We start from the raw sequence: 24,383 nt of genomic DNA on the forward strand, positions 1-24,383 counted from the left end.
CAGGGCCGCAGGGCCGCTCTGCCCGGGCAGCGGGGCCGCGTTCTGCACGCCGTCCCGGGTTAGCGCGAAGGCACGGTCGTGGCAGGCTGAAGAAGCTTGTGCGGGACGATATCGGCGCTCATATTGGGAAGGGAGACTCGCCAAGAGGTTCTGGGAGTCCGTCTGAGAAAACGTGCCGTGTGTATTGCTAAACTGTTCTTTCCCACTTAAGTATAAACCAGCGGCCCACACGAAATAGCCCGGTGATCGTACACCAGTATGGATTTGACGATGCGTTTCTGTTAGGAATGTGATCGTCTTCTCTCTTTGGTTGGTTTTGCACCTGCTTGGTTCTTAGTCCAAATTCCATATTGTCCTGGCTAATAGCTTTATTTGGATGCTTAAATTTAAACAGGCAGTATTAAGGGTGTGTAAATTGCCTACTCCGTCAGACCACCTTTGGGGGCTTTGGAGCATGTCTTGTCTTAAAAAATGGAGAAGAAACCTCAAGCCACGTGAGCAAAGGATTCACCTTTTCCTGCAGCCTCGATCCTCCTTGAAACAAAGTGAAAAGAATAGTATATTGTGAAAGGCTGCATTTAGTGGGTGAATTCAGAGAATGAGGGCATTTATGAACAACTATTTTACGAATGTGATATAGTCATACTGGAGACTTTAGATTTTTATACAGGTAACTTCTGACCACTTGGGAATCAACCAAACTGTGTTGATTCCATGAATAAAGCCTAGCTTACTGTTTCTCCAGTAACAGATTTGAACCAGATAATTGCGTTTCCCCCTAAGTAGTGCTTTTTAAATATAAACACACTCTACTGCTTTTCATTTGTGTTGTGGTTGACAGGACAAATACTTACCTGAAGCAGAGGCATTTGAAAGGTCATTGTTAAATTGAATCTGTAACATACAGATTGGTGGTAGCCAAATGCTGTCAAAAGAATGAAAGCCAGACTGTGTTTGCCTCTCTTCTGTGAATGGGGTTTTTGGAGGCAAGCATTATAACTCCTCGTAAGTGAAATTTCTGTGTAAGGGCAGTTTATTACAAATTTTAGAAATGATAGCCAGAGATTAGGAAACCTGCGTTGTGATGTAATCATCCTGAAAAACAAAGAAAATGGTCCTTTTGTCAATATCTGTGCTGAGGAAAGCTATGGAGGAGTCATGAGTGTTTCATTTTACAATAATGAGAGATCCAGAGAAAGTGAAGATTTGGACTGTCTAGAATCAATAGCAGAACTAACTTTAAGGATTCTGTCCCACCATGATGAGAGCTATCAAAATAACAGTGAAATAAATATTTTGATCCTGAGAAAAGGAAATGTGCATCAGGCAAAACAAGATTTGGGTTTTATTTATAATTTCTTTGCAAACAGCTGTTTCTCCCTCCCTCTCCCCCTCCTTTCTTCACCAAACCCTAGGTGAACAAGTTACAGCAGAGTAAGTTTATGTCCAGTAATTGTCAAGTCAGGTATGAGCGGGCAGAGGCATCAGATTATACCTTCACTTTGTTTGTGTTTTGGTTTTGGATTTTTTGGCTTTTCTTTCCCTTTATAAGCTTATATGCTTAATGGTCCGAGGGTAATTTCTGTAGGGAAGCAGTAGATAAAAGTATTGTAAAAAAGTTGTACAGCTGCCAGGGATGGTAGAAAATGATGGTTAATACTTTTAAAATTAATTTTGGTGCCCAGTTAGTGAGGGACTGGAAAAAATGTTTTAAATGCAATAGAAAACAGTATTTCAACTTAAGAGCAGCTTTGATACCAGAAGGGATTGTTAGTTATTACTAGTCACAAATGGAATGAGTCAGCAACACAATAGAATTGCTAAAAAATATTGTGCAAATCCAGCAAGATGGTAGTTTAGGCTTAACTGAGGTGTCTACTGCCCTGATACTTCGAGGGGAAGGAAGGGAAGGGAAGGTCGGCTGTGGTGTGTTTGCTTCTCTCCACTCAAAAATACCAGCTGTCTGAGGAGAATTCACACAACTCAGTTTAAGCAAAAGCATAGGATAAACTGAGGAAGAAGAATGGTAGGTGTCTGGTTGGATTCAGAAAATACAGCCTTAAGAAACAGAAGACTTTGTCCCTCTTTATCTTCTTTGTCTCCTGTTTGGACCTGTTGCTTTTGAACACTTCGCTCATCAGAGGTAGTAGGAGCAATCTGTTTGTATGTTTTCTGTAGTCTAATCTCCTTTATAGCATCTGTAGAAATCAATGTTCTTTCTTGATCTGTGCTATGCCCTATACTTGAAAATATGTCAATGTACTGTGTTGCTGCGTATAGTCAAAAAATACTCTATGGAAAACACATCTCTAATAAAGTAAAATAATAATGCAACACACCATTTGGGGGCAAAGACAATAAACTTTAAAATGGTTTACCTGCTTGCTATCTGTCAAGGAAGACTGAAAACATTGTTGGTAGCTGTAACAACTACTGTAATCACTGTTTAATCGGGGATGGCTTAATATTAATGACTTTTCTTCTGACCGCTCTTGTTTTTCAACAGCAGATGCTCTCTGCTGTCTGCAGCTTAATCTACAATTTTTATTTTATCTTAGATGTATGCATTTGGAGCTCTTTGTGGCAAGTCTGAATCTTTCTGGTTCTTTGTGTATTAAAATATTTTAATTTGTGGCTCTTCTAACCCAAGTTAAAATTATCTTCTTGGCTGTTATTCTTCTAATTTTGATTACTGCAGCATCTTTTTCTCCACCTTTGACATAGTCTTGCTCAACTACATTCAAAATAAGTTGGCAAAAATTGTTTTGTTGATGAATTTCATTACTTCACTGTCTGAAAGCAATGCTTTGTGGATTGGTTTTACCCCGATAGAGTTTTTCTGATACTCCAGGAAGAGAGATGTGGGATGAGAAGGAACAATCAAATAAGTCATGTTTCAGTCCCCTGAAAGAGAAATTATATTTATCTCCCTAGAGATCATCGCCCAAAGAGCTGAGGTATAAAATTAGGTCATATTTAAGTTATCATTCTTGTATCTCATATCTTAAACTTAAATAGTAAACTTTTTGCTCAGGATCTCTCTTTCCCTGTCCCAGCATAGAAGCGCTGAAAGTGTAGTAGACTTGTGGCCCTTGGTTGGTTTTTACAGGTACAGTGATGAAGCCAGTAATAAAACTGACTTACTAGTTTTGTGTGAGTGGGAAAGCTCTTCAGCTCTGAGTGGACTGGGCCTATTACTACCCACTTAAGTTTTGGGGACTAGTTTCTCAGTAAGGGCTTTGCTTGATTTGGCCCTTAATGTTTTGGGTTTTTTTTAAATGAATAAGAGTTGAATAGACCTTCTGTTGCTTGGGTGTTTGACATAAGACCTAGAAATCCAAGATGTCCTTGTGGGAGCACTTGTTTCTGCTCCCAGAAGGAATGGACTGGGTGAAGTAATCATCTCTTCTGCTTTGGTGTTAGGTATTGCATAATTCCACAGTTACTCCACAGATCTGAATCAAGATTACTGCTGAAGGAAAGAAGGGTGAAAGAAATCAGGCAGCCTCTGTGGTGTTACATTCTGGAAGAGCTACACCTCAGCTGTCCAGAGGCTCTGCTTTCCTTCTGCACAGCCCAGCAGCCTCGTGCAGCTATGGGAAAGTGTCATTGTGCCTGAGCAGTGTAGTCCGTGGATGGAAGAGGGGCCTGTTTCTTGCTCAAAGGCATCAGGAAGTCCCAGAAGAGGCTGCAAAACAATGCCCACATGAAACATCTTGAGCTGGAAAACCAGCCACTAAGCACTCATCAGAGAGTCCCCATTAGTGCTGTATTTTGGAGAAGATGATCAAGCACCAGCAGCACTTAAGCCATGGGCCTGCATGCCGCTATGTAGCATAATACCTGATGGAAGTCAAACTTCAGGTCTTCCGTAACAAACCTTTTCCTTCAAAGTTGTTAAGGCAGACTTGCAGTTGTTTGAATGCCTAGTTTCCTTTGTGTTTTTTACTTGTTTAAAATCCCATGCATTAAAGAATAGTTTGCCCCTGCTTACCAGAAGGATTATTTAAGGAAGTACTGTGAATGCTTACTTTCTCTTTGGTTCCTGCATCTGCAACTTTTATTTATTTTCATATTTAAAAAAACTCCCATCATATATATGGGTATTTCCACTACTCCTTTAACTTGTCTACTTAGGATCTAAAATTATAATTTGAATTTAACTGAAACATCAAGTTAACTTGACTCCTCTTTACTTAGTTGTTAATATGTTTTTTACTGTAGTAGAAGATAAAGGAGTGTAGTATACGAGCTATCATTTGGTGCTGTGGTCTGATACAGGTGCCCTGCCATGCTATGTTATGTAGCATGATGCTCTCCTGTGGTATTTGAGATTGGGGTCTTGAATGCAAATTTCTTGGGACAACAGCTGATGGTTTTCATCCTGTATGTATTCCAGATCTGTTCTGCCAAAGCATATCTTAAAGCACCACTCTCTGTTGTACAGTCAGTACCACATTCACAGTTCTTTAAACATGTGGCAGTGCAGGGTCCAGTTAGGAAACACTTTAGATATAACACTTAATTATTTGGTTTTAACATTTAAAATTATGCTGGATTGTACTGTAATCTTTGTGTTTTGTGTGGGTTTTCTCCTCTGTGTGTGTATAGGGGGGTTGTTTGGTTTTTTGTTGGTTGGTAGGTTTGGTTTGGGGTTTTTAGTCAGGTTTTTGTTTGCTCACAGTTAATGGGGGGGTTTAGGGTTGTGTTACTTACTTGGGGGGTGGTTTTGTGCAGTCTTGTAGTTTTGTTTGTTTGGGGTTTCTTCTTTTTCACATCCAACAAATCTTTTGATTATTGATTCTTGAGTTAGCATTTAACTTTGGAATGATTGTAGAACTTGTTTTGCTACCTGTTAGGTTTGCCTTGTAATTATGTATTTTACTATGTGTATTTCATAATTTCTCCACCCACCTGTGCTCCAGCATGTTAATCTTTCTTCTATGCTGACTTCACAGAGGCTCCGCATTTAGTAGAGGTAGACTTACTCATTTTCTGATTGTCATACAGAAACTGATGGTTCTCTGAGCCTAATGCTCCTTCAGGATCGTGGGGTTTTTTTCATCCTTACCAGCCCCACGGATCTTATGGTCCATTTGATTAGTTGGGATATCTTTTTTTTTTTTTTTTAATAGTAGAGACTCCATGGGCTGTTCCTGTGTGGGTGTTCCTGCAAATATGCTTGTTTGTCACAACATGTCAGGAAGACAAGACACATATACTTTCCTCTGTGTGAAATCTTACTAGCCTTATTGCTTTGTGGATCTCAGCAACAGGGAGAAGTTAAGAGATGGAGGACGTGGTGATTGCAGGCATTGCAGGAAGGCTGCCAGAATCTGACAACTTGCAGGAGTTTTGGGAGAACCTGCTTCATGGAGTTGATATGGTCACAGAGGATGATCGGAGGTGGAAACCAGGTGAGTGCTTATTGTTCCTCCTTTTGGAGCCCTGAGTTCTGAGTGTTTTAGAGGAATTATCCTATGAAAAGAGAATTTATGAGGTCGAAATCCTTCCAGACCTGAATTAACTTCTGATAAATCATCAAGAAATTCAGTAACAGAATACTTTTATGAAGTGATTTGCAGAAGTCAAAAGCAGCTTTTCTTTTTCTTCTAATTGGTGACTGACTGGAACCACCGTTTAGACTATATGTGCTTGGTACAACTTGCCAAAGTAAAAATGGTTCAACTAGATAGATGTCTTTTGCTGCTATATCCAGGAGAGTCCTAAAAATTACAATTGTTTTTGCTAAAGCAGCATTCTCATTCCCAGATGAGGTAGGTCAGTAGATATTCATGCAGCCCTCTGAATACTGCACAGGGGAGTGAGGTTTCATGTGTAATTGAAAATCAGCTGTGGTCATTCTGTACTGTGTCTCAGCTTGTAGCTGCTTCACCATTTATGGATTTTGGGACTCAGTGTCAAATTTTTCTTCCCAGGAATTTATGGACTGCCCAAGAGAAATGGAAAGCTCAAGGACCTAAGCAAATTTGATGCCTCTTTTTTTGGGGTTCACCCCAAACAAGCTAACACAATGGATCCTCAACTTCGCTTGTTGTTGGAAATTTCTTATGAAGCTATTTTGGATGGAGGTAAGTGGATGAATGACTGAAGAGGGAGAAGTAAGCTGTCTCTGTGTAACAGGTGTAGACATGCACTTGTGTGATGAGAACTCTAACAAGGGAAAGCCATCACATTAGAGAGGAGATCCAAGACATGCTATGGGGTTACTAGATCCCAGTATAAGGGTTACAGCAAAGCTGTTGTCTCTGGAACGCAAACAAAGAAATCAGTGCTGACTGCTAGCAAATCAGTACCTGCATCATATGGTACAACCACAAACCAGTATGACAGAATCACTTCAACAGTCAATGGTTCTAGAGCTTTTCTATGTTTTCCTCCACCCAAACATTCCATAATAATTCCTTTGTAAAAGGAAAATAAGGATGACTTGATTAGAATTCTCATGCATAGTCTAAAAGAATGACAGATGGCCTGATGTATTTCTGTCTATTGGCCAGATTCTTGGAAAACCTGTAGAATTCGATCTGTTCCTAAAGAAGGTTTTCCTAGGAAGTGTGCTTTCAGAAATAGGAGTCTCTCTCTTCTATCACTGCCAGTGTTTTGAGATTTTGAGTTACTTATCCACCGAGCCAAGAAGTTTATTCTTCATGTTAATCAGTTTCATGTCAGAACATAAGCAGATAGGGAAAAAGTTGGAACCACCTCACTAGTACTGACTAGTTACAAATTGAAAGAGGGTGAATTTCAGTTAGATATGAGGAAAAAATTCTTTACTGTTAGGGTGGTGAGGTATTGGAACACGTTGTCCAGGGAGGCTTCGGGTGCCCCAGCCCTGGCAGTGTTCAAGGCCAGGTTGGGTAGGATCTTGAGCAGTCTGGTATAGTGTAAGGAGTCCCTACCTGTGGCAGTGGGGGTTGGGACTAGATGATCTTTTAAGGTTCCTTTCAACACTTAACTGAAATGAACTTTTGCTTCTCTACTTGTTAGCCTCCATCTGGAGATTGAATATTTGTCTCCAGGACACCTTAAGCACAGAGAAGAAGCAGCAGAGATTTTTGACAGTTGACCTTGCTATGTGCTTTTCTTAGAGCAAAGTTGTTTCTTGTTCTGGTTGTTGGCTGGTTTTATACTTAAGAATTCTCATGTCTGTCTTGTACTCCAGATCTCGGCTGGAGATAGATACTGATGTGCTCCCATGACATTTCATGTGCTGTGATTTTTCTCCCATTCAGTCTGCTCCTTTTCTCTCTACTGGAAATCAACTGTTAGCTTCTCCTGTCAGCATTTGTACTTTTCATAGTCCATGCACTTTTTTACACAAGACTCTAGCAATGCCCAGCTAGGCTGAAAAGCTTTGTCAGGGCAAAGTATGTTCTGGCCGAAAGCCAATACCAAACTTCTGATGGACTCTGAAGTAAGACATGTAAGGTCTGCAGTTGAAACTGTTAAAAGATTAGTAAAGGTAAGGGGACAATGCTGCAGGCCTGCCAGAAAGGGGCAATAAAAAGTTTTTGGGGAACTGATGCAAGTGTACCTGATATCTCCCCAGTTCGCCCTTCATTTTGTTTACTGTAATCTACCTTCCAATCTCCATAGGTATTAATCCAGGCACCCTCCGTGGCACAGACACGGGTGTATGGGTTGGTTGCAGTGGGTCAGAAGCTGGTGAAGCCTTTAGCCAAGATCCAGAAGAGCTTTTGGGATACAGTATGACTGGCTGTCAGCGTGCTATGCTTGCCAACAGGATTTCCTACTTCTTTGACTTTAAAGGTAAGTGTCCCCCAAACCTATTGATGCTGGTCAGCAATTGCAGTTTCAACATGATTGTACCACAGTTGCTGTAGAGGACTGGGATGGATATTATGGCACAGACCCCTTTTGGAAAGAGAAAATAGCATGTAACTGTTCTTAGGAGGCATATGAGAAGTAAAAAATAGGTAGTGACTATATGATAGGACTCCCTGTAAGGCTTTATAACTCAGCTGGTGCTGCTGCTGGTGTTCATTGGAAAGATGGTGATATCAGGAAGCCTTTATGGCCTTTGGACTGCTGTTTGGTACCAAGATGTGTGGAAGTCGGCTAGACCAGAGATAGACTGCTATTGACTGTAGCAGTTGGGGGGGGTTTTTTGAGTAAAGTGGAAGAAGTAGGTGAGCCACAGAAATTATGCAATTGCCAGCATGGGTATGATTCAATCCATGTATCGCATTGAAGGGAATGGAGAAATGGTAGTTGATGTGGATTGCAGCAGAGAACAGAGATAATGGCAAAGGCAACATCAGGAAGGACAAGGGATTTTTATTGATGAGAATGGGTAATTAGATGAGACTTGCCTGTAAAGCTGCGTTCTCTTTTTGATGGAGAGACAGAATTTTTAAAAATGCCCTTAAAGGAAATCTGTTCACAATTTTTTCCCATTTTTCTCATGCCATACCTTCTAAGTAGGCAGAGATGGTGATTCTAGCCTCCCATGGCATCAGGTTTATGTGCTATGTTCTGAAGCAACTCTTATTTAACATTGTTTTTAATATGTTTCTTGTAATCCCATCCTGTAGTCTTTGGAGAAGAATCTAGGGTATAAAGGTTGTTTTTCCTTGTGTTTTTTTAAGGACCAAGCCTCACTGTTGACACAGCCTGCTCCTCTAGTCTCGTTGCTCTGGAAAACGCTTATAAGGCAATTCGTCATGGGCGGTGCAGTACAGCCCTAGTAGGTGGGGTCAACCTCTTGCTGAAACCCAACACATCTGTGCAGTTCATGAAACTGGGTCTGCTTAGTCCTGATGGTGCCTGCAAGGCTTTTGATGCTTCAGGTAAGGCATAAGTACAAAAGCTTATGTTGTATGAGAGTAACTTACTATACAGTCTGTGACCAGCTATTCTTTCAATACAGCAAAGAGCTAACCTTGTAGTTGTTCCAATGTGCATTGTTTGGGCCATACCCTGATCTATGTTGCATCATCTATTGAACCTGGAAAATTAACTGTGAGAAAGAAACTGATACATATGGTTCTTCCCTCTGCCTCTGGGAGAAAAATTAGCTGGCTCTTGATGGAAAATTTCTGTTGTGAAATTTGTGATGAGCACTGTATTTTTCTAGGTCATGATATTTTTCTTTAAAAGAAATAGATATGTCATATTCTCAAAACAGTCTATTATAAGCAGTAATCTTCCTGCGTGGTGTTTGGCAACATTTTACAAAGCAGAGCAGAAGTCATGACTTGTTCCCTCTCTGTTCTCAGGAAATGGATATTGTCGCTCTGAAGCTGCTGTTGTTGTTCTTTTGACCAAGAGATCTATGGCTAAGAGGATCTATGCCACAGTCATAAATGCTGGAGTTAACACTGATGGCTTTAAGGAGCAAGGTAGGTCTTGAGCTGCTGAAAAGTGGGATACCTACAGAACTGTTCAATCTAGAGTCTTTGCCATAAAAAGTGGTCTGTTGTAGGGTTCTTTAGATATTTTAGAATTTTTTTTGTGTTTGGGGATTTTTTTTCATTTTCTGGTTTTGATAATGCAAAGTTCAGGACTCTGTTTTGTAAAGAACTTAAAAGAGAAAAGTGGTGGTATTTAGTGAAGTAACAGCAATGTTCTCTTGCTAGTTTAGCATTCCTCAGGACATCTCTGCAGTGACTTCTGCAGTGATGGTAGAAATGTAGGTATAGTATTATAACTATAAAGCTCTTACCCTGCTGTTGTCCAGCTTCTCCTGCTCTCCAGTTGTGGCGACACAAAGCTTCACATGTTTTACTTAACCTAGACATCTAGTATTCTGTTAACCAGTATCTTTCCACCCTAGTCTAACTCATTGCTTTAGATTAATTTCTGGTTCCTCTGCTCTTCTTACAAAGAGCCTGAGAGTTTGGTGCTAAGAATATGGTGAAAAGGCCTTTAGTTTAGTTTGGTTTTTGGGGAGAGACCTGGCAGCCTAAAGTAAATGAAAGGATGCTAAAATCAGAACAGGAAGCACCTGATAGAAGAGTGGAATTGATGGCAATTTTGATCCTAGGTGTGACATTCCCATCTGGGCAGATGCAGGAGAAGTTGATCAGATCTTTGTACAGCGAAAGTGGTGTCAAACCTGAAGAAGTGGAGTATATTGAAGCTCATGGGACAGGCACCAAGGTCAGCATGGTCCCTTAGGGACTGAGTGTTTTCTTCCCTTGCATTTCTTGCCACACTTTCCATTAAATTATTCTTTGTTTTCCCAAAGTGAAATCCTTTTGCCTTCTACCAATTAGTAGAGTATATTCTGCTTCACAACTTTTGGACTTTGCCCAAACACCATAATCTTTCAGATTTCTCTTTTGGGATGTGTTTTGGAAGTGTCGGCTAATAGCCATTCTGATTCTTTTCATACTAGGTTGGAGATCCACAGGAAGTAAACAGCCTTACAAGTATCTTCTGTGACTGTGAGCGGGAGCCACTGTTGATCGGATCAACCAAGTCAAATATGGGTCATCCAGAGCCTGCCTCAGGGCTTGCTGCATTAGCCAAGGTAACAGGAGACTTGAGAAGGAAAATTTGGGATGGTGGGTTACACCAGTGTGTGGGGTTTTGTTTGTTTGGTTTTGGGAAAATCTGCATTGATTCAGGGTGAAATGTTCGCTGATAATGATAAGAATTCAGATGTTTCTTATTAACCACTTGCCTCACATGTGAATACTTTTAAAAGCTCAGGTGGCTGTCCTGCAAACCACCAAATGCTCAGGTGGCCTTCTGCTGTGTTCACACACACTTCAGTTCCCGCTTCCTACTGAATTCTGTAGGAGCGTAGCTCTGCTCAGAATGGAGGCTTTGGGATCTTTTTGTTAATCCTTGTTGTTTACTTTGTCAGTCCTTACACTGGACCTTCCAACAGAGCTCTGCTGCAAGTCGTTTGGGTTTGAGGCACATACATGTAGAGGGATTTAGATGTTTGGAGTAGATGACAGTGGCCAAAGATGAGAGGCAGTGTGGGCTTTCAGTGCCAAAAGAGCAGCTGATCTTCTGGCTTTCTGTCAGGGATGTGTCATCTCTTCCTCTTCTCTCTTAGGATGGCAGGAAGCCAGGTGAGTTCTCCGGGATGAGGCTGCCAGCATGAATAACTGTCTGTCTGTCTGTCTTAGCAACCAGCTTGCTAACTACTGCTGTAGGCAGACAGTCATCTATTGGCTCTGGCTGCTAAACTGCTTAGCAGAGAGCTAGCTAATGTTCACACTTGTTTGTAAGCCTATTACTGTAGAACCTTGCAAACCAAGGTCACATATACTGCCACTGCTAGAATTTTAGACTCTTCAAAGTGGTTGCTTGTGACCCAAATACAACTCACTGTGTAGTAGCCTCACCTGCATGGCAATAGCAGTGTCCATCTCTCTGTAGAGAAAAGTTTAGGGTTTTTTAGTGCCTTTATCTCTGACTGACACATTCTTCATAGAAAGAATGATAGCCTAGTCATAAAATAAGCTTCTTAATCCATACTGTGTTGTATGTAACAGTTTGTTTAGTGTGGTTCTGTGACCTGTCAGGACAGGATCATAACTTTGAGGTACTGTTGCCCCCCACCTCTACACCAAAACCAGTGTTTCTTAGACAGTAACTGTCTCAGTATGTCTTCAGTTTGTATAAGTGTTTTCTTCTGGAATTCCGTAAAATGCTGCTATGTGAGGTATCAGGAAATTTGATATTGAAAGTATCAGATTTCAGACTTGAAGAGAATCCATTAATTATATGGATAGTTAGGAATGAAACTAAGGCTTGCTAAGGCCTCTTCAGTCAAATTCTGATAAGGAAGGGAAAATTCACCTGCATCTTTGAATTACTCAGCCTGTCTAATCACTTGCTTTGCAGCAAAGACAAAGCTTTTTGGTGGCACTGGTGGTATGCTCACTGTACTGTGCTCTCAAACCTGGGTAGAAACCATGGCAAACCTAAAGTACAATATATATCAGTGTAAAGCAGCAGCACATTCAAAGTGCATAGTATTGTAGGTGTAGGACCGTGTGCATGAAAATCCTTATAGCTTTAAACATGTTGACCATGAGTTGAAGTTGTATATTTATGCTGGTTATTCTCCCAGGTAAGCTGCCATGTCTGATAGTCAACTTGAAACAGCAGTTCCCAAGACAGTATGTCTCTCTGACTATTCTGGGGTGATGAAGGAACTGTCAGACATACAGAGCACACTGTGTTTGCAGCTGACCTTGTTGCCTGCGGTTTACTGGGCTTGTTCTGCAGATGAATGTGGGCTTGGTGTCATGAGCTGTATGTAGAGAGAAGCTACTGAGAGAAGGGAGCTCTTGCTTTTTTTGGCACAGATATTTTGCTCCTCACACTGTTTCAGTACTTTCCTTTGGCTCTGCCAGTTCTGCCCAGTCTGCTGTTTCTGCTTTTTTGAATCAAGAAGACAAAAAATGGGTGTAAAACCACAAGCAGACTTCTTTACCAGTGCTTCAGCTTGATTCTTTCGCAGCAAAGCAAGAAATAGGAGCATTTTGTTGCAACAAGGAAGAGGATTGTGAATGTGTGTGACTGGGAAGGGATGGAGTGGAATGTGATAAAGGGATGGGATCTGAAAGGGGAAAAAGATGATGTGTTAGTACTTAGGCTGCTTTTCCAGCAAGACTGCATGGCTTGCCAGTTTGAAAGAGACTGGAAGCTCAACTTTATGCTACTATGCTCAACTTCCCTGCTGACTTCCTGTATGGTCTGAAAATTTGTTTAGGTGATGCAGTTGCTACCTCAGTAACATCAATAATGCTATTCTCTGAAATGTCCCTTTATCCAAACATAGAGAACTGCTTCAGAATATGCTACATGGTCATTTGTAGTAAAATAGTAACAAAAGAATGTTTGTCATGAAACAATGTGGAGCACAGAGCACTCTGTTTTTTCTTTCAGGTCATTCTCTCTCTGGAACATGGGCTGTGGACTCCAAATCTTCATTTCAATACCCCAAATCCAGATATTCCTGCCTTACAAGATGGCTCCCTGGAGGTAGTTTGTAAGCCAACACCAGTGAAAGGTGGCCTTATCGGTATCAACTCTTTTGGTTTTGGGGGTGCTAATGCTCATGTCATTCTGAGGCCAAATAAGAACAAATGCCAACCTCTGCAGACTAGTAACATGCCAAGGCTGGTTCAGATTTCTGGCAGAACCCAGGAAGCTGTGGAAACACTAATTCAAGAGAGCAAAAAACATGGAGAATGCAACCCATTTGTAAGCCTGCTCAGCGATATCTCTGCAGTTCCTGTGTCCTCCATGCCCTACAGGGGCTACACATTGGTTGGCACCGAAAGTGACATAAAAGAGGTTCAGCAAGTTCAAGCATCTCGTAGACCACTCTGGTACATATGCTCAGGTAGGTGTGCAGCATTGAGTCCAGGCTTTTCTATTCCTCTTTAGATCTGGGGCTTGAGCAATTGTATTCTGTGCTGTAATGTTATTTTACAGTGTAGCATGAGGAAGTATTTTGCAACTCTGTGACGTGTTTAGGAGTCTTGTGTTTTCTGTATTTTATCAAAACCTTCCAACTTAACTGTCTTCTGATTATAGTGAAGACCAACAAATAACAAGCAGTGCCCAGTTTAAAGAATGTAAGAAATGTACAATGCTTTGCTCTTAGTTAGAATTCTTTAACTGCCAGAGGAAAGTGTATTGTGTCTATTCCTGTTTCAGAGTATTACTAAAAGCTCGCTTTCTCCTTGCCTATCCTGCAGGCATGGGAACGCAGTGGAAAGGCATGGGCCTGAGCCTTATGAAGCTGGATCTGTTTCGCCAGTCTATATTGCGTTCAGATCAGGCTTTGAAGAACACAGGCCTTAAGGTCTCAGAGCTGCTGCTGCAAGCAAATGAGAACACTTTTGATGACACTGTTCATGCATTTGTTGGACTAGCTGCTATTCAGGCAAGACTCAGTGGGCTAGGGGAGGGGTGTAGTGGACTCAATCTACATAAGCACCTTCTGCTAATGTGTCTGTTTGGCTGGTAACACTTTATATCAATTAATGGAAGCTTGTTTTGTGTAATCAGCAAGTGGCAGCTGTAGGAAATACCTCTCTGAGAGGAGGGAGTGCATTATGCCCTTGACAGTTTCAAGCTTTGCCACTTCCAAGTACGTAACAAACTTTTTGGTACAGATGGTCTTGGCTTCACTGCTTTTTTCTTACAAGATGTTTGGACTAATATTGATCTGAACTGATTTGCATGTGTATCTGTGTGTGTGACACAGTTTCTTCCATTAAGAGCTTTAGGAACGTCTTTAAGTTTTAGGCAAATGTTTGTGCCAAGGAGCAAGGTTCCATTTAATGTCTTCTAAAATTTGTTCTGCAAATGAACTAAGTCAAGCTGAATGAAGCATCTTCATGATTCTGAGTGTCAATGTGGTATTCATGGTTTCTTAATAAACTAGAGGCCAAGCTTTTAAAGTAATCTGGAAAGCTGGTCTTAGCCTCTTACTTTGTACAGACACATTCTTGGCAGCCTTGTGTTGTTGGAAATATTTTCTCAGTGGAAAATTACATTGTGAAGAAGCCCAGACAAAACTGGAGTTGCATGATGATTCTTGGGATTGCTTTGAAAGGAGGATGGAGCTGTAGTTGTGGGGGAAAAAAAAAGCAGTGAGGCCAAGAACGTCTGAACCAAAAATTTTATTATGTACTTGCTACGTGTGTGTACCTTTGAGGCCTGACACCTGCTTACTCTGGCGTGGAATCTAATTTTACTTCTGCTTGCAGATTGCTCAGATTGATATGCTGAAAGCTGCAGGTCTGCATCCCGATGGGATTGTGGGCCACTCAGTGGGAGAACTAGCTTGTGGCTATGCAGACAACTCCTTAAGTCATGAAGAAGCCATTCTTGCTGCTTATTGGCGGGGACGATGCGTTAAAGAGGCCAAATTGCCACCTGGAGGAATGGCTGCTGTTGGTAGGTACACCCTTACCAAAAGAGCGATACAGGAATGTTTGTCTGATCTCTATTGTATGTCATTGGGATAAAACTGGTCTCTGAAACTATCATGTCTGTAAAATATTGGCCACTGTTGCCTCCTCTTTGTTTTCTTCTGATGTAGAACAGGCTCTTAAGTATTTAAGTGGATAAAATGGTAGTGATCTCTGTCCTGGAATACATCAGGATTTTGGTAACCCTCCAAAATTTAAGTGGAAATTGAGAGATTTATTGTCAAGTGACCAATGACAGGCTTCACAAATAATACCTTGAAACAAGGTAAAAATGTAAAGCACTGAATTTTTTGGCTCTTGATACATATGTATCATACACACACAGATGTGTGTGTATGTATGTTGGGGGTTCTTTGTAATTTTTTTTCCAAAGGAGACTTCTGATTGTCTGCAGGAGTAATGAGATGTGAAAACATTAAGCCACTGTGATGTAGTGGGCAGCTGGCTAGTGGAATTTACTACAGTCTAATAGCACTTGGGAATAAGCTTTCTCCTGAACAAGCTTTACTTTGTGTTTGTGTAAGTCATATAGTTTTGCCCACTGTCAGGTAAAATTTTGGACCCAGCAGTTTTGCTTTGTAGTGCAACTTTATAGTGACTTACATGCTTAAAAGTAAAATTATTATTGGTAGCACCGTTGTTCTTCTGTTTCTTATTGGATGCAGAGTCAATTAAAACCTGAAACACTTTGGAGAAAAGTTGTTGCAGGTATAATGCAGTCTGTTGGATTAGAACACTTGTTATAATCTCAGATTTCTTAATTTAGGTAATGCTCCAAAGGACTACCTACCTAATTTAGCTTTTTTTCCCCTTGAGATTAAATAAATTACACTCTTATCATAGAATTTGGAAATCTACATATAGTATGTTTTTGATAATCTAATGTTGAGTTCAGGTTCTTCCTGTGACTTGTATCTGTGTAATGTATGATCAGATGCTTCATATTTAATCTGGCATGCCGCTAGTTACTGATTTGTATGGCTATTTTGTATCTCTCAGCAATCCAAGCTAGAGCAGGGGAGAGAACACATGGGCTTGGCTCCTAGAAAGTAATGGCAACATGAGACTAAACAGCCACTTCTGTAGCTTCTTTGGAAGTGTGGGGGTTACCCCCACCTCATTCATTAATGGGATGGTGCAAAGATTTGGCCTCATGTTCATCTTAACTGTGATAAATGTCATGGTAAAGCTGTAGGGTAAATATTCTTAGCTTTTGCAAAATTGCTTTGGAGGGAAGACGGAGGTATCCGTCAGTCTCTTGCAAGTATTTCCCAATTTTTCAAAGTGCTGAATTGAGCAGAGTGACTGTGCACTTAAGATTTCCTCCTCTTATGAGGCTCATAACTAGAAAGACTTTTGTTTTCCTGTGGTCTTCCTTCTGCAGGTCTGACATGGGAGGAGTGTAAACAACGCTGTCCTACAAATGTGGTACCAGCCTGTCACAACTCTGAGGACACTGTCACTGTTTCGGGGCCTCTGGTGAGCATGAAACTGACACAGTGTGTACCGGGATTGTGAGTAGGACCTGCAAAGTTCAAGTTTGAAGAAAGCATGAAGCTTACTTAGAGCGCAGCTACTTGGAAAGGGGAGCTGGATTGAAGTGGTGGAGTGGACATAATACGCTGTATAAACTTACATACTCAAATAGTCTGTGAGAGGAAGTGATATTAGTGCCTCAGTAGGCTAGTGATAAAATCTCTTCGATCCATGGGCATAGAGGATGATAAATTATAAGACTGAGAAGGGCAATAACTTCATCACTGCTGTGGCTCCCCATATATGGCAACTGATGAAGGGTATGGAGGGACTACAGTGGCTTGTACAGATACCTAGTATTTTGTGAGCTTGTCTCTTAGTTCACTTATGTTTCTGTTCTTAGGACTCTGTGAATGAGTTTGTAGCCAAACTGAAGAAAGAGGGTGTGTTCGCAAAGGAGGTGCGCAGTGCTGGGGTCGCATTTCACTCCCATTACATGGCATCTATTGCCCCAGCACTGTTGAGTGCTCTGAAAAAGGTAATATTGCCAAACCATGGCTTGCATGGCTTATGCTCTGACACCTAGGTTGCCTATAGGTTTTGTTCAGCTTAAGGAGACTCCTTTTTTCAGAAGGAAGAGAAAATCTCTTGAAGAACATGTAGACCTCTGTGAGATCTAATGTTTGAAATCACTTGGCCTGGAGCAGGAGGATGTCCTGAGCAATCAACCTGCGAAAAGGAGGAACTGCTTGCTTTTGCTGATCCTGTTGTTCTCTATGACTTGTAACTCTTTCTCCTGTCCTTCTTTCTTGGCTGTCTGTAGGTCATTCCACACCCTAAACCTCGCTCAGCACGATGGATCAGTACATCTATCCCTGAATCTCAGTGGCAAGGTGATCTGGCTAGGAATTCCTCTGCAGAGTACCATGTGAACAACCTCGTGAATCCAGTGCTGTTCCACGAAGGTCTGAAGCATGTTCCAGAGAATGCCGTTGTTGTAGAGATTGCTCCACATGCTCTTTTACAGGTATCCTATTTGATTGTTACAGCATGACACTATTGATAGCATCATGCTGTTACAAGGAATTTGAGGGTCTGATGACTAGGGAAGACTGCAGCTTTTTTTTTTTTTTTCCTAGTTCTGAGACGACTTGCTTCCTTCAGTACTTCTGAGCTTTTCCCAGTGTTAATGTTTGGTTTTTTGTTTGTTTCTTTGTGGTTTTTTAGGGGGTGGTATATGTTAATATTAAAAATAAAAATAAAAAATCCCTAACATACTACCACTTCCTTACCCAGAAATTCACATTACTGCTGCTGTTTGTTCCTATGCACTTCAGATAACTGATAGCCAGCTTTCTGAACTGCATAATGAGTAAGGAAAGCACTTCATTGTTTGGATCTAATGGAGAGTGTGTACAAAAATTATGGTGGAATGAGACATGCAAAGACTTAACAGACCTTCTCTATGAGACTGTATGCCTCATGTTTAAATCATTGAACAATTTTGGACTCTAATGCAAGTAACTAAGTGACATTGTCTGTGTTTGAAAGTATCCTGATTTTCTCATGTAAAGATCACAGGATCAAATTGAAGAGAAGGTAAAAATTTGGTCAGGTGTTCAAGGCTGAGTTTTTTGGTCTAATAGCTTTTGCTTGAAAAATGCTCTAGATACTTCAGACCATAAGGTGCTGCTCCTGGCAAGGGAGCGTGTGCGAGTGGGAGGCATGAGAAGGTGACTTAGCAGTTCTTCAAGTGCAGGTTTTGGTTTCACCTCACAGTCTGCTTGGGAGAGGGATATTTGTGTTTTGGCAGAATTACATTAATATTCTGTAGGTTCTGCTTTATTAGATGCGCAACAGCTAGGGCTGCTGGAAGGGTACTCTTCCCTGCTAAAGTGGTGTTTGTGCCAGCAGCTAGCACTGAACTCTTGGCGCAGATACATAAGTGGTTTGGAACCTATAGACAAAAATTCAGAGACAAAATAGTAAGTAATGCCTTCCACCAATGATTTATGGATTCTGCTTGACCAGGCGATCTTGAAGAGAACTTTGAAACCAACTTGCACCATTCTGCCTTTGATGAAGAAAGATCACCAAAATAATTTGGAGTTCTTCCTAACACAGATTGGCAAGATTCATTTAACTGGGTAAGAAGACATGGGGAGGAGGGTGAGTGGGATAACAGAAGGGAATTCAGGTCTCATCTCTAATATGCATGTCTTCACATGGAATCAAACACTGCTTCAAGAAACCTTGAAATAAATGGGATGTGCATTTGTGCTTTACATACTTAGCATGCTCACTTGTGAAGTGTTCCTGTGGGTTAGAGACTGCTTGGGCAGGGAAGGTGCCTTCTAAAGAGAAGTCCCATTTTAAAGGCCTAGGAACCTGGCACTAGCTTCTGGAAATAAATTTTGCATCTTATAGACTGTTAATTACAAATTTGGCTGCAGTAAGTGTTCATGGTACATCTCTGACAGGGAGTCTTGAGACCAATTACTGCCTGACCTCTTAAGTATTATAACCAATTTTTTTGCTTACTTTTTCTTCCCATCCCTTCTGCTATGTCTTGATTATTTTTGTCTTTTCAGGATAAATGTTCTTGGAAATAACTTGTTCCCGTCTGTGGAATACCCTGTCCCTGTGGGAACACCCCTTATTTCTCCATGCATCAAATGGGACCACAGTCAGGACTGGGATGTTCCAAAAGCTGAAGACTTTCCAGCAGGTTCCAAAGGCTCTGCATCTGCTTCAGTCTACAATATTGGTGTGTTGCTCATTTGGGGTCTATTATTTGTTTGTCACTTTCCTGCTTTACCTGTGTGTTTCCTTTTGTAAAAGTAAGAAAAGAATACTCAAAACAGCATCCTGGAAACCATCCTCTGAAGCTTCAATGTTTGGTTTGGATTGACAAAAACCTGTATCTGTTTCTGAAATGGGATGAGAGGACATGAACAAACCAGGAACCTCTGTTGCTTTAGCCTAAGAGTAATTCTAAGAGCTGCATATTGTCAGGCAGGATAGTTGGGGAAACTAGAGCCTCTTGTAGATATTGTGGGGGAAAAACCTCTTTGTTGGAGTGTTTTTATTATTTTTATTCTTCTCTTTGTTGTTTGACAGATGTGAGTCCTGACTCTCCTGACCACTACTTGATTGGTCACTGCATTGATGGCCGAGTTTTGTACCCTGCAACTGGGTACCTCGTGCTGGCTTGGCGAACACTGGCACGGTCTCTTGGTGTGGCCATGGACGAAATGGCTGTTACGTTCGAAGATGTCACAATTCATCAGGCAACTATCATTCCCAAAAAGGGTGAGTGAGGAGTGCTGGTATAAGTGCACAACTGTGTAGTGAAGATGGAGGGAGTGGGACGAAAGGAATGCACGGGAAAAGTGAGGAGGAATTCAGGAGAGATACTAAAGAGGAGTGCAGCATGACTGAGCAAAGGAATGATTCCCATAGTCAAGTAGTGTGCATTATGGTCATCTTTATTACATGTTGTGAGCAGTAAGTTTAGGGATAGTGAAAGAAGAAGTTCTGCTTGAGGATGGTAGAGATAAATGACCTCACAATCCTGTCTTCCTCAATGTTTCTTGTAGGATCGGTACAGCTGGAAGTAAGACTCATGCCTGCTTCCCGCTGCTTTGAGGTATCAGGAAATGGGAATCTGGCTGTCAGTGGTAAGTGAAGGAAATATAAGTGTATATGTATGATCTTAGTAAATCCATTATTTATAAACAATGGTAATGATCATTATTCTTGTTACTGTGCCCTTCAGGGAAGATTTCGCTCCTAGAAAACACTGCTCAGAACAATTTCCGTAACCAGACAGATGGCCTTCGAACTCAAGCAGACAGGAGCTCAAAGCCCGGGCTCTTGAAAGATGACATTTATCAAGAGCTGCATCTGCGTGGATATAATTATGGACCAACTTTCCAGGGTGTTCTAGAATGCAACAGTGAAGGTGAATTTCCTTTCAAAAGAAGCACAATGAGCCTGGGTATCGTAATGATGACTATTTGATCTTTTAATTCCATTTGTATTAACAGTTCACCTGACTGTGCCTTGTGAGGTAATTATACTTTGTGTGATAGGAGAAAACAACCAAGAGTATTGAGAAAGCTGTTCTCTCCAATGTAGAACTGTGTGGTGGAATTTACAGGGGAAGCTGGGTACATACACCAAACTTGGCATTTAATAAGCAGTGACGTTCTAGCATCTGATGAATGATGAAATAGTGAGGCTTTCTCTTCCTCTTCTGCAGCAAGTGCAGGAAAAGTTCTGTGGAATGGGAACTGGGTGACCTTCCTTGACACTCTTCTGCATATGTTGATCTTACCTGAGACTGGCCGCAGTCTGCGCTTACCCACGAGGATTCGCTCAGTCTGTATTGATCCAGTGCTGCATCGTGAGCAGGTGTGCCAATACCAGGACAATATAGAAGGTAACGTCTCTCATGCCTGAACTTCTGCTGGTTGCTTTGACTATTGGGTGAATGTGTGAATTCTGAAGTAGTAGGATGAACTTCAGTGGGGAGGTCCTCTTAGTCTCCAAGCTCTTCTGCAACTCTGTAATCTCCCTATGAAAGAGCCCAACATAGCACTGTTCGTCAAATCACCCTGAACAAAATACGTTTTTGTTTTCCAACTTACATTTCTTTCCTGACTTGCAGCTTTTGAAGTTGTTGTGGACCGCTGTCTTGATAGCCTTAAAGCAGGAGGTGTTCAGATCAATGGTCTTCATGCTTCTGTGGCACCACGGCGACAGCAGGAACAGATACCTCCCACCCTGGAAAAATTCTGCTTTGTGCCCTACACTGAGAGTAGCTGTTTGTCTTCGAGTGCTCATCTTCATGCCTATCTGGAGCAATGCAAAGGTAGAGTGGGATTGCTTTCTTGTCATACTAGGAGAATCTTCTGCCCCGAGAGAAGCTGTTCATACTCCATCAGAACATCCAAGATATTAAATGTTGGTCTCTGTAGAAGACATCATCAAGGGTTCTCTGTATGATTGCTGGAAGCTAAAAGCTAGTTCTGCCTGAGCTCTCTAGAATGTGGAAAAGAGTAAAAAGCTATGAAGAGAGACATCTTTCCTTCTATAACAGTCAGATGTGGTGTTAGATGGCACAACCCCTTCTGCAAGCAGAGAGACACAAATCATCTTTAAGGAGAAATCCAACCTAGTTGCTTTAGACACTGACAGGAGAGCTTACTTAAGTGAGTTTTTAACCTTGGTTTGTTTTTCCCTGTGAACTACTATGATAGCCAATTTGATTGTGGGCACATATCCAAACAGGGAAAATGATGTAGTGAGGCACACATCAAAGGAATTGTTTGCCACAAAAATAGAATAGGAGCAGTTCAGTCTGTTGTGAAACTGGTAGCTAAATACATTGTTTTTTGATGGGGAGACATGCACTAAAGTAATCACCTTAAGTGCCTTTTCATCAAAGAGAAAAATGTTACTTTTTAAAAAAAATTTTTACTCTAGTGGTGAATTTTGCTTCATCTTGAGAGAATAATTTTTTTCAGTTTGTGTTGGTGGAGTGTCTTCATGCTCATCCTTAGATTTGGCAATAGATTTTAAAGATTTTCCTTTTTTTTTTTCTTCTTAGTTTTCCCCTGCAGCATCCAAATACTGTTCCCAGAGCGTATTTTTTCTAGGCTGTGGTGGGAATGTTTTATTTTTTGTAATCCAGTTCCTGATCCTCAGTCAGGATTAACTATTTCCCATCAGCTTATAAAGCAAAAGGGTATTTTAGTATTTTTATATCTTCAGAAACTTAAAATTTTCCTCCACAGCTCCCTAAATCGATCACAAGTTTTCCGTTAGTTGCCCTCTTTAGTCAGTCTTACCGCAGGTAGTTGTGGGGGTTTAGTTTGTTTGGCTACAAAGCCTACTTATTTGGGGCAACTACTGCACCATACATAATTATGTGAATGTAAGAGGCTGCACTGTATCTGTGTGGCTGGGCTAATGATATAGGATGCTGTAATATATGGTACTGATCAGCTGGTGTAGCAAATGGAGGCAAAGAGGAAAAGAATTCTTGGGAAATCTTGACTCTTTCTTTCATTTCCCCTTCTATTCCATAGGTCTGATCCAGAAGTTACAGTCTAAGGTGGCAGTGCATGGGGTCAAATTAGTCATCCCTGGACTAGAAAATGCAGTGGCAGCTACAGGGTCGTCATCCACACAAAAGGGCCTTCAGCATATCCTCACTGAGATCTGCCGTCTGGAACTGAATGGAAACCTCCATTCTGAGCTGCAACAAGTTGTGATTCGAGAGAAAATGCACTTCCAAAATGACCCTCTTCTTAGTGGATTGCTGGATTCTGCAGAGTTGAGGACTTGCCTGGATGTGGCATTGGAGAACATGATCAGTCATAGGATGAAGATAATAGAGGTTAGCTGGAAGCTTGGGATGGGACTGTAGCTAGTGTTTGTAGGCCTTCCAGTAACCCGATTACATACTGCTGTTGTTCTGGTTATAATTCTGGATATCACTCATGTTTTGATTTGGTTTCTGCTTTTCCTTCCTCTTTTTCTCACAGGCTAATGCAGGAAGTGGACAACTGTTCTCTCGTGTGAAAAGTATTCTGAATGCTCAGCCCCTGTTGCAGGTGGACTACATTGCCACTGACTGCATCCTGGAAAACCTTTCAGCTATTGAAACAGAGCTACAAGATGCTGGTGTTGTCTCTAGCCGGTGGGATCCATCTAGCCCTCCCTCTGGAAATCTGACCAATGCTGACCTGGTGGTATATAACTGTTCAACAAGTGTTTTAGTGAATACCACTGAAATACTCTCTAATTTGGCAGCTGCTGTGAAAGAAGGAGGGTTTGTTTTGCTACATACTCTTCTTAAGGGAGAAACCCTTGGAGAAATTGTCAGTTTCCTTACAAGCCCAGATCTGCAGCAGAAACACAGCTTCCTAAGTGAGGTAAGCCTCTTGGAAGGACAGATACTTTCACCATGGATAGTCTGAGTCTGCTGCTTGCAGATGCCTTGATGGTAAATGTATAGTAGGCATTGCTTGCATGCCTTTCCATTGAGGACTTCTGCAGAAATATCTAATGAACACTTCTTAAGAAGAGAGGACTTGCAAATTACTACATATTAGGTTGAGAGAGTAAACTGTAGGTTCAATCAGGAAAGCCTATCTTAATGCACTGAGAATTATTAATTGTCTTTTGTACATCTGTCTAATCTGTATGAAAACACTGGCCAGGACAATTCCTTTATTGTTAAAATCATGTTGCTGGATGGGGTACAGCTCTATCACTGTAGGATCCTGAAATGCTTCAGTATCAGAATATCTCTCTTACTTTTAATACTACTGCTTAGAGTGCGATTTTACAAGCTAATTAATTTCTTCTAACGTTAAGGTCCTCCCAGAAGGAAGGTTTTTCTCTTGTATTTTTCTTTTCTTCCTTTCCTCTTCCCTATGTTATCTGATCCCATAATGAGATACAGTATAATAAGCCCTGAGAAGCTGGAGGAGGGAGAGAAGAGTGTCAGCATTATATCTTCAAACCAGTATATCATACAGATAAACTAATGCCAAAGCTGGTGCAAGGGGAGGAGAGTGAAAAGCAAGGGTAAGGGTGGAAACTGGGGCATCATCTTCTCTTGGCATCTGTTAGACCAAGCAGTAATGGAAAAATGCACCTCTACTGAACTTACCTATTTTTCCTGATTTGAGGGGATGCAGCCTCTCAGCTCTCTTCCTTTAGAGTAAGAAGAGAGTAGCACTTCCAAGAGTTTGGGTTTTGTTTATAATTCTGAGGTGGGGTTGTTGGATTTTGAATTTTGCAATTACATGGATTCTAGCCCTTCCTGCATACATTTTTTCAAGGGGATTTGAGAAGAAAGATTAAGTTCTTTGCTCTGAATCTTTCCCGGTGAACAGGAGGATAAAGAGAAGGCACTGAGATGCTACTGGC

General features: G+C 41.2%; 1 protein-coding gene across 1 annotated transcript in view; it reads left to right on the forward strand.

Moving 5' to 3' along the window:
• Nucleotides 1–5,262: 5,262 nt before the first annotated feature.
• Nucleotides 5,263–24,383, forward strand: part of FASN (fatty acid synthase) — a 35,134-nt gene continuing 16,013 nt past the window's right edge. Inside the window, exons 1-22 of the mRNA XM_005429795.2 lie at nt 5,263–5,417; nt 5,940–6,092; nt 7,621–7,794; nt 8,634–8,834; nt 9,264–9,386; nt 10,031–10,146; nt 10,385–10,519; nt 12,901–13,360; nt 13,719–13,906; nt 14,736–14,925; nt 16,345–16,439; nt 16,840–16,974; nt 17,260–17,463; nt 18,468–18,583; nt 19,028–19,203; nt 19,557–19,748; nt 20,036–20,116; nt 20,215–20,400; nt 20,701–20,880; nt 21,109–21,312; nt 22,532–22,842; nt 22,991–23,380. Of these exons, the coding sequence (XP_005429852.1) occupies nt 5,291–5,417; nt 5,940–6,092; nt 7,621–7,794; nt 8,634–8,834; nt 9,264–9,386; nt 10,031–10,146; nt 10,385–10,519; nt 12,901–13,360; nt 13,719–13,906; nt 14,736–14,925; nt 16,345–16,439; nt 16,840–16,974; nt 17,260–17,463; nt 18,468–18,583; nt 19,028–19,203; nt 19,557–19,748; nt 20,036–20,116; nt 20,215–20,400; nt 20,701–20,880; nt 21,109–21,312; nt 22,532–22,842; nt 22,991–23,380 (4,137 nt within the window). The 5' untranslated portion in view covers nt 5,263–5,290. The remainder of the gene's footprint in view (nt 5,418–5,939; nt 6,093–7,620; nt 7,795–8,633; nt 8,835–9,263; nt 9,387–10,030; nt 10,147–10,384; nt 10,520–12,900; nt 13,361–13,718; nt 13,907–14,735; nt 14,926–16,344; nt 16,440–16,839; nt 16,975–17,259; nt 17,464–18,467; nt 18,584–19,027; nt 19,204–19,556; nt 19,749–20,035; nt 20,117–20,214; nt 20,401–20,700; nt 20,881–21,108; nt 21,313–22,531; nt 22,843–22,990; nt 23,381–24,383) is intronic.

The sequence above is a fragment of the Geospiza fortis genome, unplaced genomic scaffold (assembly GCF_000277835.1).
Source record: "Geospiza fortis unplaced genomic scaffold, GeoFor_1.0 scaffold261, whole genome shotgun sequence".
Taxonomy (NCBI): Eukaryota; Metazoa; Chordata; class Aves; order Passeriformes; family Thraupidae; genus Geospiza; species Geospiza fortis.